The 11,921-nt window shown below is 58.8% G+C and overlaps 1 protein-coding gene across 2 annotated transcripts; it reads left to right on the top strand.

The window, feature by feature from the left end:
* Positions 1-1,739: 1,739 nt before the first annotated feature.
* On the top strand, positions 1,740-11,590 carry LOC140635422 (SLAM family member 8-like). Of its 2 annotated transcripts, none has more exons than XM_072830086.1 (5): positions 1,740-1,879; positions 6,410-6,802; positions 8,144-8,440; positions 9,933-10,348; positions 10,618-11,590. In XM_072830086.1, exons 1-4 carry the CDS (start codon positions 1,807-1,809, stop codon positions 10,211-10,213), a joined length of 1,044 nt encoding a protein of 347 aa, XP_072686187.1. In that variant the 5' UTR covers positions 1,740-1,806; the 3' UTR covers positions 10,214-10,348; positions 10,618-11,590. The 2 variants fall into 2 exon arrangements, with proteins under 2 accessions (XP_072686187.1, XP_072686188.1); XM_072830087.1 differs by lacking the exon at positions 1,740-1,879 and adding an exon at positions 1,896-2,119.
* Positions 11,591-11,921: the final 331 nt, after the last annotated feature.

Raw genomic sequence — 11,921 nt, 5'->3', positions numbered from 1 at the left:
CTGTGAGCTGGCCTGGAGATGCAGGCCTATGTGCGACATAGCCAGTGCAGGGGAGGCTGTGGTCGGCAGACAGCTGCTGTGGACCTCACAGGCTGCACACATGCAACCACAGGCCTTGTATCCTCAGCCTGGGGGTGTGAGAGAGACTGAGCTGGGTCAGGCCTGGCCTCCCTCCCACTCTATGTGGCTTCTCAAGGTCTGGGAGGAACTTGGGTCTAGAAAGAGCAGTGGTCTAGGAGGCCTGAGATGTGAGCCTGGCTGTGCCCCATGCTGGGGCAGTTCAAACTGTGGGCTCTTCAGATAACGTCAATGGTCTTGACTTCTTCATCTGTAAAACAGGTAGTATTTCAGAGCACCGCCGCCCCTCACAGTAAACAGGCTTGTTAACCAGAGGGACCAAGACACATGGAGGCCAGGTGACATTAGCCCTCATACTGCACAGGACATAGGAAGAGACAGGATTAGTATCTGGAGTCATCAGAGTCCCTGTGCTGGGCCAGCATGGAAGGTCGCTGGCTGGCCCTTGGGGTCCAAAGCCAGCGGGTCCTCGGAGCTCCCTCCTGGGCCCCCCACCCGAGCCCAAGCTGTGGTTTCCACAAGCAAATAGTCCTTATCCAGGAGGGCTTGCCCAGGGTTGTGGGGACGGGGAAGTGGGCAGAGCCACTTGCTCCCATCCCCCTGAAGTGACCAGGGGCTGAGATGCCCAGATCTGGACTCCACCCCAGGAGTTCCTTCCCACAAGGCTCAGGCATGTCCTGGGAAGGGATCTCCCATCAGTGGGTGGGAGCAGGCAGGACAGTGCTGAGGGCTCTCTGGTCGAGGGGCACGGAGAGGATGAGGAGAACCGAGAATGGATGTGGGGACTTGCAGGAGGCCACACTGTGGGACAGGACAGGGGCTATGAGGCTGGATTTTTCAGATTCCTCGTTAGGAGTCCAGACCCTGGTTCAGGATCTGTTGTGTTTGCACACAAACCCTCAGGGCTCAGGGCTCACACCCATACAATGGATTGAAGAGCCAATAAGCTGACACCAAATGTGCATGGCTCCCAGCCAGGCCTGGGGATCCTGTCTTAGGATGTGAGGGTCTGAGCAGCCAAGGGGAGCCTCCATGGGTGGGTTAGTGATGGAGCTGCTCCCCTGGGGTCCACATGAGGGCAAGGTCCTCACAAATTGTGGAAAACCCTTCTTCGAAGAATAGGCTGGGCCCGATACTCAGTAGGCGGCTGGGGCCTGAGGCTGCTGAACAGTGGCCAGAGGAGCCCATCCCTCTGCACCCCTGCCTGGGTCGGAGCGGGGGCCCATGTCGGGAAGAGAGGGAGGTGCTGGCTGGGGTGCTGCTCCTGGGGAGCTATGCCCTGTGTATGGGGGCAGGGAGGGCCCTAGGTGCAGACAGAGCCCTTGGGTGCCAGCAGGAGGGACAGCAGGTCCAGAGCCTGAGTGGGAACACGAAGACACAGGTCAGGGGCCCTAGGGGTGCAGACTGGGGAGGTGAGACCACCAGGCTGCTTGTGAGCACAGAGTTGGGGCCTCCCCTGCACTGGGGCTCCTAGACGGGGCTGTTCCTACATTTGCTCTGCAATGATCTCCTGAGCCCACTGCAGGAGCTGAGATAACAGGAGAGACCTGAATGGGCTAATCTACTGGACAGTGAGGTCCCAGGGCTAACAGTTAGCCCCGCCCTAGGGGTACAGAGCAGCTGAAGGACTCTTCTGAGACCAGCTTTTCAACTACTCTTGCATTTGAGTGCTGATGATTCCTCTGCAACCTCATAGACCCTGGTGGAGTCAGCGGGAGGCAGCCTGCCATGGGCTCCTGCTCAGGGGACCCCCACCTGGGCGGGGCCTCCTGGCTCCTGGGACTCACCCTCCTCCTCCTCAGTGAGTGGCCCGGGCTCCCGGGGAGGGAGGACCCCCGGGAGGGCAGGGAGGCAGGAGCTGCGGGGCTGTCTGGTGTCTCTGGGGAGGAGCAGAGGAAGCAGCCCTGTGATATGGAGCACACGCGGTGCGTCTGGTTTCCAGCCCCGGGGGCAGCGGAATGAACACAGGAGCTTCTGGCGGAGGCCAGGCTGGGAGCCCTGACCCTGGCTGCCTGGCTGCAGGATGGAACCCCCAGCAGGGGTGAGGCCAGGAGAGCCCGCAGCCCCCTGGGGAGTGGGATGGAGGAGATCAAGCAGGGGCTGCGGGGACCCAGAGTAGGGACAGGCACCCCCTGGCCTGCGATGCTCAGGGGACCGGGCAGCCCCTGCAGCTGCTGTGCCCGGGCAGGGCCAACCCAGAGCCCAGGGCTGAGCTGGAGAAGAAAGCAGGTGTCCTCTGGCTCCTGGGGCGACATGAGGCCTGACTATGGTGACATTCTGTTGGAAAAGGAAGGAAAGGCGGCCTCCAGAATTCAAGGGGTCTGTGCCCCTGCTGCATGTGAGACTGTGCCTGGAACAGGAGACTGAGGACAGGGGCTCCCGGTGGGGGTGCCCTGGGGGGTCAGGAGGGAAGCAGAGGGGGCCCTGAACTGGTCTGACGGAACACTAGTGCTAACCAGAGTGGGATTTTCCAGTTCTTACGTCATCAGACCACCTGCTTCTATGCAACAAAGGAAATAAGAACAAATGACAAAAAACTAAGATCTGGAGAATTGTGAATTCTCAGACAGTTTGGATGATTTTATTGCCTGTAATGTTTGTTTGAGTGTACGAGCCCCTCTGTGAGCTGCTCAGGTTCTTGGGAAATTCTGGAATCACGGGGCATCTGTAAACAGGGTGTTTACTCATTACAAACTTAGCTTTGCAGGACATTGAGATTCTTTACGGAAATAACTTTCTGTCAGTAACATGTGGGCTTTCTCTCTTTTCTGTTTTATTTAACTGGAGACATATGAGAAATGATATTAAATTCTGTTTTAATTCCTCTGGGTTGTAAATTTGGTAAAGAGACAAAGAAAGAAAGAAAGAAAGAAAGAAAGAAAGAAAGAAAGAAAGAAAGAAAGAAAGAAAGAAAGAAAGAAAGAGAAAGAAAGAAAAAAAGAAAGAAAGAAAGAAAGAAAGAAAGAAAGAAAGAAAGAAAGAAAGAGAAAGAAAGAGAGAGAGAGAGAAAGAAAGAAAGAAAGAAAGAGAGAGAGAGAAAGAGAAGGGAAGAAAGAAGGAAGGAGGATGGAAGCAAGGAAGAAGGGAAGAAAATGGACACATTTTTATTTTGAGGCTGAAAATTAAATTCCGTCTTACTGAAATGAACTCTGCCCCGCGAGCGCACAGCCACCCGCCCCCGGCCTCTGTCCTCTCTGGGATCAGCACCTGTTGCAGGTCTGAGAGCTCTGGAGCCTCCTCCCGTCCTGAGTGGGCTTCCAGCATCCTCAAGCTGAGGCTCCCCGGCCAGGTTCTGGGCAGCCCCTCCCCTGAGCCTGAGGGCTGACCTCCTCTCTCCCGGGTTCCCCCCTTTCTAGCAGGTGCCAGATAACCCGAAACTCCCCAACGCGCTTACCCTGAGAAAGTCCCCCAGGTATTGGAGGCTCTTCTCCCAGGACAATAGCTGGGGCATGAAACCCAGAACTGCTCAGACCTGCTGACCAGACAGCAGTGCTGGGAGGGAGGAGCTCCAGGGCAGGGCAGGGGAGGGGGAGGGTGCAGGGCAAGACAGGAGGAAACATGGGTGTGGGGACAGGGAATCCAGCTCCAGGTCTGGCTCTGCCCTGTGTGACCTGCACAGGTTCACCCCGAGGGAGCCTCTCCTCTGAGAAAGGTCCCCTGGAAGCCCCTCCAGCTGTGATGTCCTGGGACTAGGGGTCTCCCCCTGGTCGGGACTGTCCTGGGGGTTCCCCGAGCCTCTGCTCCCTGTTGTCCTCCTGTCCTGTCCTAGTCCCAGGCCTGACAGGGGCTGACACCCAGGGAACCTTTTTGGGACCCTTAGAACCCAGAGCCCAGGCCTCTTTGGGTCACATCCTCAGCCCTCCAAGGAGAGAGGGGTGATGTCTCCAAGGCTCCCTGACGATCCCCTGGCCCTCTGCTGTCCCTGCCTCTGCTCCTGAGTGGGCTGTGCCGACACCTTGAAGGAGCCAGACTGCTCCCAGTGTGGGGACCTAGGGGTGCTCTCACACCTGGTGACAGGGACGTGACAGGGGCCATCGAAGCCAGCAGCTGTGTATACAGATACAACTTTACTCTCAGTCAGGAAGGCCCTGGCCTGACTGTGACTCCCCGATGCCTCCTGTGGGATTGTTCCATGGATGTCTAGACCCGAGGGCCCATCCCTGATCTCAGGAGGACCCCACACAGGGGCCACTACGGGGACACCTCGACTCCAGTCTGGGACCTGGGAAGTCCAGGCAGATCCATGGTTGCTTGGTCGAGAGTCACCATCATGGTCACGAAAACAGCCCACAGGGGTGGGAAAGCTTCCTTCCCTGAAATCCTAGCACTCCTCCTGTGAGGGCAGCACTGCGATGATGTCCTCGTCCCAGAGGGAAGGCTAAGGGTAGGGAGGTCACAGGACCGTGCACGTCCACAGGCTCAAGGGAACAGAGGACATGGTCTCCCTCCTCCTGGATCCTCCCGTCCAGGCTGCTGACCGCCCTGCTGCACTAGACCTCCCGGTCAGAGACCCAGACACACTCCCCGTGAGTCAGGTTCACACACCAACAGTGATATGGAGAAGGTTCTAGAAGGAAACAAGAGGGAATTAGGAACACCCATGTGATGGGGGGTGATCTTTTTATACAAGATTAAACCAGGAAACTTAAAATGGTTCATACGTTTAGCTTCAAGGGACACTTGCAGGCCCAATAGTTCAGAGAGAAAGTTGAAAAGCAAACTGGAAAATTTTTCTATACCTTGTGATGGGAAACAGGCTAATCTTCTTAAAATAAGTCTTAGTCATAGAAACTATTAGGAAAAATCCAAGCAGAGACCAAGGATATGAGCGGAAAGCTGACAGGTGCCAGAAAAGATCAGCAGTCGGAGGGCATGGTGACCAGGCTCAGGTTCAGGAGAAATGCTCGGTACAATATCAGGTGCTAGACTTTTCTCTCATCCATTTGGCAAAGGGTGAGAAGTTAGATCCCGGGTGTTGGGGTGGGGGGAGCTAAGGATTATGGGGAGGAGTGCAGCTGGGGCCACTCTCAGGTGCCTGGAGCAGGAGCCCTCAGGGGCTGAGATGCTGGGACCGGGGATCCCGGGCTCGGGGAACCTCTGGTCTCAGGCCCAGCCCGCGGCAGGTGGACCAGCTGCCTGTACAATCCGCAGCAGCCGGGCCCTGGGACAGTGACGACGACCACCAGGAAACACTCACTGCGGGTGCTTTGGACCTGTGGTCACAGGGAACCCAAGCAGGAGCCTCATGGACCCACAGCTCTGTCCCCGAGGTTCCCTGGTGGGTCCTCAAGACTGAGACAGTTGAGGACATCGCCCAAGGTGCTCAGCCAGTAAGGGGCGGGTCTGCACTGGAGCCCAGGCCTGTCTCACCCCTGAGCTTGCGCCTGCAGGTCCTGCTGCCCAAGAGCCCAGGCTGGATCCCCAGACATTGCGCCGGGTCCACGTGGGGTGGGGGCCGCGCTGCCCAGGCTCTTGCCTCAGTTTCCTGGGGCTGCCGAAACAAGAACCTGTGGATTAGGCGGCTTAAAGGCCAGACTCCTCCTGTCTCCCGGTTCTGGAGGCTGAGAGTCCAGATCAAGGTTTGGCCAACTCAGGTTCAGGTGAGACGGATGGAGCGCCGTGCTCTGGGGACCCATGGCTTGGGGTCCTGACCTGCTAAGAAGGACCTGGTAGCAGTATCACCTTCCTGTTCCAGTGACCGTGTGTGGCCCTGTCGGAGTTCCTCCTGCACCCCAGGGCATGGCCTCTACAGGACTGCATGTCAGCACCAGACCTCTTCCTGCACAGGGTGTCAGAGGGCAGTGAGTGTGGATGGAGAGAACACTTGGGGAGCCCCAGGAGGCTGAGGCGGAATCACCTGTCAGCGTCAGGGCTGGCCTGAGCCAGGAACAGAGCAGACACCTGTCCTGGGACCTAAGGCCTGGTGATAAGGGGTGCTGGGCCCCAAGTGGGATCCCCAGGCCTGGAGGGAAGCCACAGGGACTGGGTCAAGGCCAGGAAGGGAATCCTCAGCCCCGTGAGCGACTCCTTACTACAGAAATGCTCTTGGTAGGGACTGAAAATATGCCAGACCTATTGTCAGAGTCCCCTGCACTTCTTCCTTCTGCCTTTGGGGATCAGGACCCTGCAGGTGAGCGAGGTCACATGACCTGGTCAAGGGGACGCTGCCCTGGGACAGGCGTGATTCCAGCATCGCTTCACACTCATGCACTCTCCTGCCTTCCAGGAGTCACGGAGCACATGGGAGGGATTTAATGGCAAGATGGGTTCTGGGCTTTTCTCCTTCATTCCTCCTGGAAACCACCCTCACTTCCTGTGCCCTCTGCCCTAGGCGTCTGCAGCACTGGCACCCAGCGTTCTGCAGCCCATGGTTCTGGAGTTGAGGATTCTGGAAACCCTGTTTCTCTGAAGGGGATGCAAGGAGCTTCTGTGTTGTTTCAAGTGCTCAGAAACCCAGACTTGCCTGCAGGAGTCGAGCTGGAGAAGATGACCTGGGGGATCTCCTCCGGGGCAAACTACACAATCCTGCTGCAGGTCTCCCCTGGGGCACGCGATCCAGAATGGGTCAACTTCCAGGACAAGTTCCAGAAGAGGGTCCGTGTGCTCAACATTACGACCCTGAGGATGAACAACCTGACCCCGGAGGACACTGGGCTGTACCGGGCTCGGGGCTTCTACTCCAGAGGAAGACAATACGACCAGGATTTCCACCTGACTGTGTATGGTGTGTAGGCCCCTCCCCCAGCCCCAGAGCTCACCTCCTTCCTCTGTCCCTGGAGGGTCCCTGCGCCCCGCCCATAGGGCTCCCCCCAGGCCCCAGCCTTCAGACTCTCTCTTCTCCCCTGGAATCAGATGCAGGGTGTTCGCCACAAATGCAGGCAGAGCTGAGAGTCACCCCAGGGATGGAATCACTTTGGTGCTTCAGGAGGGGAACCCCTGTGGCAGGAAGTGGGGATTTTGCCTTAACACTACAGTCCCCACAGGACTCAGGGTTCTCAGGCTGTCCCTTAGCTGTCTGTGCCGCTGGGACAGGTGAGGACACCTCAGGGGCTCACCACACCCCACCTGAGGGTCCTACTGTGAGGTCGGGCAGGAGTCAGACCCCAGAGGCTATGCCCTGAGGTCCGGGTATGGGCAGGGCTGTGCTCCTCTCTAGAGGCTCCGGAAGAATCCATTTCTCTTACTGACCCCCTTCTGGTGACACCTGCACCCCCTGAGTCGTGGCCCCTTTCTCCACCTGCACAGCCAGCACTGCTGGGATGAGTCCTGCTGCAGAGGGAGCATTGCAGCCTCAGGCAGAGATTTGCAAGCCCTATTAAGAGTCCGTCCCTTATCCTCTGGCTGAACCAAAAGTTCAGTGTATGTTACCACCATACTCGGGGAGGCCATTCCTAGGGACCACACTGTGTCCCCACCATGGTCTCTCCCTCTGGGAGCCTAGGCTGATCTCTGGGCTCCCAGATATGGCCAATGGCCTTCTGCACCATGGGCTGTGGGGTCCCGGGAAACACCCAAGTGGGAGAAGCAGGGGAGCGTCTAGACCAGGACAAACCCTTCTATTCAAAATCTCCTTCTAGGGAATCCCTGGGTGGCTCAGCGGTTTGGCGCCTGCCTTTGGCCCAGGGCACGATCCTGGACTCCCGGGATCGAGTCCCGCATCAGGCTCCCGGCATGGAGCCTGCTTCTCCCTCTGCCTGTGTCTCTGCGCCTCTCTCTCTGTCTACCATAAATAAATAAATAAATCTTTTAAAAAAAAAATCTCCTTCTAGAGGACACACCACTTTCTTAGAATTAATGGGGATGGGTAGGTGGGCCCACCAATTATTTACTCGTGGGAGATTTTTAAGACTTGATCAATCAGTAAAATAACAAAAGGTTGAACTCACTAGCTCCAACCTTATGGCATCTGTTGTATATTTGGGTCACTTCTGGGTCATCTGTAAAATACATTCACCATCCTGAGGGGGAGGAAGCCAGAGCTTCAGGGAGTTTCCACAGGACAAAGCCTGAGCTGCGATGTACTCTAACGACCTGCCACTCTGTCCTCTTGTCCCTCCTGCCCCAGAGCCCCTGCCCCTTCCCCAGATCCGGACCACGAATCTGTCCATCACCCCAGGCTGGTGCAACATCACCGTGCAGTGTGACACCCCGGGAACCAGGGAGGACCTGACCATGTCCTGGAGGAGCAGGGGACTCCCCAGGGAGCTGGAACAGGGAGGGGCCCCAGGACCAGCCCCCAACCCCTGGACCCTGGCTCTGAGCCTGCCCCTGACCCAGCCCAGCGCCAGCCTCACCTGTGTGCTCAGCAACCAGGGGGACCAGAAAACTGCCACCTTGGACCTTGGGGACATCTGTGGCCACGGTGAGTGCATCCTGCAGAAGGGAGGGGCTCCCGGGGCTCAGGCAGCCCTGGGTGAGGGTTTTCGGGTCTGTCCCCTTGTTTATGGCACCACCTGCCACCTGGTCACCCCATCCAGAGTCTGGCAGGCACATCCACTTGCTTCTGCCCTTGCGTGTTGCTCCCGGTCTCCTCTACCCCGACACTCACCCCTGCTGGTCCAGGCAGCACCCAGCAGGGACCTCTGCCCACCCTCATCCATCATTCCCTGTGTCCAGGGTGGTTTTCAGGAGGGGAGTCGAGGCGTGTCAGGGGTCTGTGCCACCAGCAGGGGTGTGAATCAGCGACTCCCTCAGGATTCAGGGCCGGGGGCTCCTCTGCTCGATCCTGGGCTCACGGACAACATCACCCACCTGCTGGCCTGCGTCCCAGACGTCACCTGCTGTCCTCAGCCCCCAGCCTCTGGTCAGCTCCTCCCTCTGCCCTCAGCCCTTCCAGGTCAGGATCCTCACTCCCCCTACTCCCATCCAGGGACCCCTTGGCTCCAGCTGGCTCTGGGCCCTGACACCCGAGCATTCCCCGAGGCCTCCGCTGGGGGCAGGTCCAGCATGAAGAGAGTTTGACCCCGGGGTCTGGGCCTCAGGGGCTCAGGCCCCGCAGGAGCTGCTGCCATCCTGCCCTCACACCTGCGTCCTCTCAGGAGCCGCCAGGGGCCCCCACACTGAGAGTGAGGCTCTGCGCCAGGATGAGCCTCCTCTGCAGCCCCAAGCCCTGGACGGCAGCGGCCACGTCTGCTTCTCCTTGAATTCCTGTCCCTGCTCAGCCCCGGGCTGTTTGCTCACAGTCTGTGTTTCCCTGAGTGAATGAGAGACCCGGTGTCCCATGTGCCCCCTCGGCCCTCCCACCTCCTCCACCAGCTGCTGGGGCTCTGCTGCCTCAGTATCCCTGATCCCAGGGGAACTAATCGCTCAGGGACACAGTGGACCCTCTGGAAAGAGGCCCCTGCCTCCCTCTCACCCTCCTACCTGGCTCCTCCCTGCTTGGTCCCCCTCCCACCTGCCCCAGTGGGTGCTGGGGCTCCAGGGCTGGCAGGTGCCCCCCTCCCTGTTCATGGCCCTCCTTCCTGGAAGGCGGCACCCACCCTGCCTGTCTGCTCCCTGCACTCCTCCCTCAGGATCAGGTTTCTCATCACCTCCTCCAGGAGGCCCTCCCTGACCACGTGTGTACAGGCTGGGAGCTCCTGTGCCCTGGGATGGCTCTGGCTGGCTCCCTCTGGCACCTTCTCACCCTCCTCCCACTGAGGTGTCCTCAGAGGTGGGCACCGTGTCCTGTTCCTCTCAGCCCCCGGGCCTCAAGCAGGAGCTCGGGAAGTGTTGAGTGAAAGCACCTGCCTTGCTGCTTCCTCCTCAGCTTCTGAGCAGGTGCCTTCAGACGTGTCCACGTACGTGCTGGGCAATGGGCGTCTGTCCTTCTCTCTGTCCTTAACCTTCTCCATCTCTCTGTGCGGGGGAAGCAGATCCACAGGGACAGGCTGATGCCTCCCAACTACCCACCATCCTGCGGGTTGTTGTGGTCCTGCTGCTGATCCTGGGAGCTGGACTGTTCCTCTGGAGGACACGAGTGAAGAAGAGCCTGGAGCCTGGGAGAGGCAGGTTGCACTTCTCCTCCCCGGGCCCACACACCTCCCTCCCCTGGACCCTGGGCTCCCTTCCTCCTGCCTTTACTGCTCAGGGGATGTCCCTGCAGGAGGCTGGTGGGGGAGGCCATAACCTTGGGGTCATGGAGGGGAGGGGATAGGGTTCCAGGGCTCAGACTTCAGTTCCCTGTGTTTATGACCCAGGTGCAGGGTCCCAGGAGGAGCACAGGGACCCAATGGGTGGCATCCACTATGCAGAGCTGAGCCAGCAGGGTACTGGAGACAGCAGGGACCAGGTGAGGCTGGGAGAGGGGGCAGCCTGAGTCCTCCCACATCCCTGTGTGCCTGGGTATATGCTTGTCAATCCCCATCATCCACAGGGTCTGACCTCGACGCCCCTGGAACTCTTTCCAGACAGCACAGTATTAGTTACAAAATACACCTCAGGGCCCATGCAGTGCTGAGTGATTGGGGGAGGTCATGTCAGCAGCACTGGGTCTGGGGGGGGGTCCCTCTGAGCCTCTCTGTCCATCTGCTGTTACAGGACCCTTTGTCTGCATTCCAGGGTAGGGGTGCAGCTCGTCTAGAAGGGGAGACGCCCCTCACTACTGTCTACAGTGAGGTCCGCAGGCCAGGCATGGCCATGATGAGGATTTAATTGGAAGAAGCAGGAGAATCCGGCCCCCCGGGGACACCTGTCTTGGGACCATGATGCCTGCAGCCTTGGTCTCACCTCTTCCTCCTCTGACTCCTCTGACGAAGGACTGGCTGGTCCAAGCATCAGCTAGTGTCTATGCTAAGTGGTTCTGCACACGTTCACCATGAGACACACACAGTGGTAGAGCAAGAGGGAAACTGAGTCAATGTATTGGTACCAACATGTTCCAGGTCGGCTCAGCCTCAGCCCGGACACCCCTGGATGGACTCTGCTCTCCTCCTCATCTATAGGACAGCAAACTACCTTCAGACCCTCGCCCCCTGGACGCACCACTGTGACTCACAGCCTCCCACCGGGACAGTCTGAAGAGCAGCCCGCGGTCAGGCTGGGCCGAGAGCTATTCAAGGACGCGATGTCTCCGTGGCGGTCAGCGCCGGCTGCGTGCTGCTCTGTGGCCCGCACTGCTCTGACCTCGTGCAGGCTGGGACCTCCCGGGCCTCGTGCACACGCCGTGACGTGGGGGTCTTGTGCGCAGGGTCGGGTCAGTAGAAGGAGGCCTTGGGGGCTGACTCTGGAGGCCGCGCAGCTGGGAGCGCTGGGCCGGGACCCCGCCCGGGGATCGGGGCTCCAGGCGCGGCTCCCCAGCCCTCGGCTGTCTGTCCCGAGTCCTGGCAAAGCTCCCTTCTGTCCTGTCCTGCTGCAAATGGCAGAGCCTCCTTCTGTTCAGGAAGAAATGGAAGTTTCTGGGTCCTACCAGTTAGCTTTTAACAGGCTGTGTTGATTGACACCTGCCTCCCTCCTTCTCCTGCCTCCGGGAAGGATGTCCTGGGGTCTCAGTAGGACTTTCCCCTGCACTCTAGAGACCTTCCCTGGGGACGAGCCACCCGTGCACTCTTCCTCAGAGCAGAGTAACTTTTTGTTTTTTTTTTAATGCCGTTTGCAATAGTAAAACAGCCAAAGGCGAAAGAGGAAAACGGATGACAGACAGGGACACACGTGTGCCCTGGAGCCGGGGCCCAGTCACAGCCTGGCTCTTCACTTGCCCCACACCCAGAGGCAGGGGACGGAGGCTTGAGGACACGAGAGGAGCCGAGTCCCCGGGAAGGCCAGAGCCGTGGTCCCCGAGAGCTGCGGCCCTGACCGTCCACCTTAGAGGCTGCAGGAAGGGAACCTCAATGCTCCACGATGCAGACAAACCCAGGGGATGAGAC

The sequence above is a fragment of the Canis lupus genome, chromosome 6 (assembly GCF_048164855.1).
Source record: "Canis lupus baileyi chromosome 6, mCanLup2.hap1, whole genome shotgun sequence".
In the NCBI taxonomy this organism is placed as follows: Eukaryota; Metazoa; Chordata; class Mammalia; order Carnivora; family Canidae; genus Canis; species Canis lupus.
Note: the sequence above shows the minus strand (reverse complement) of the source record. Positions and strands in the feature narration are given on the sequence as shown.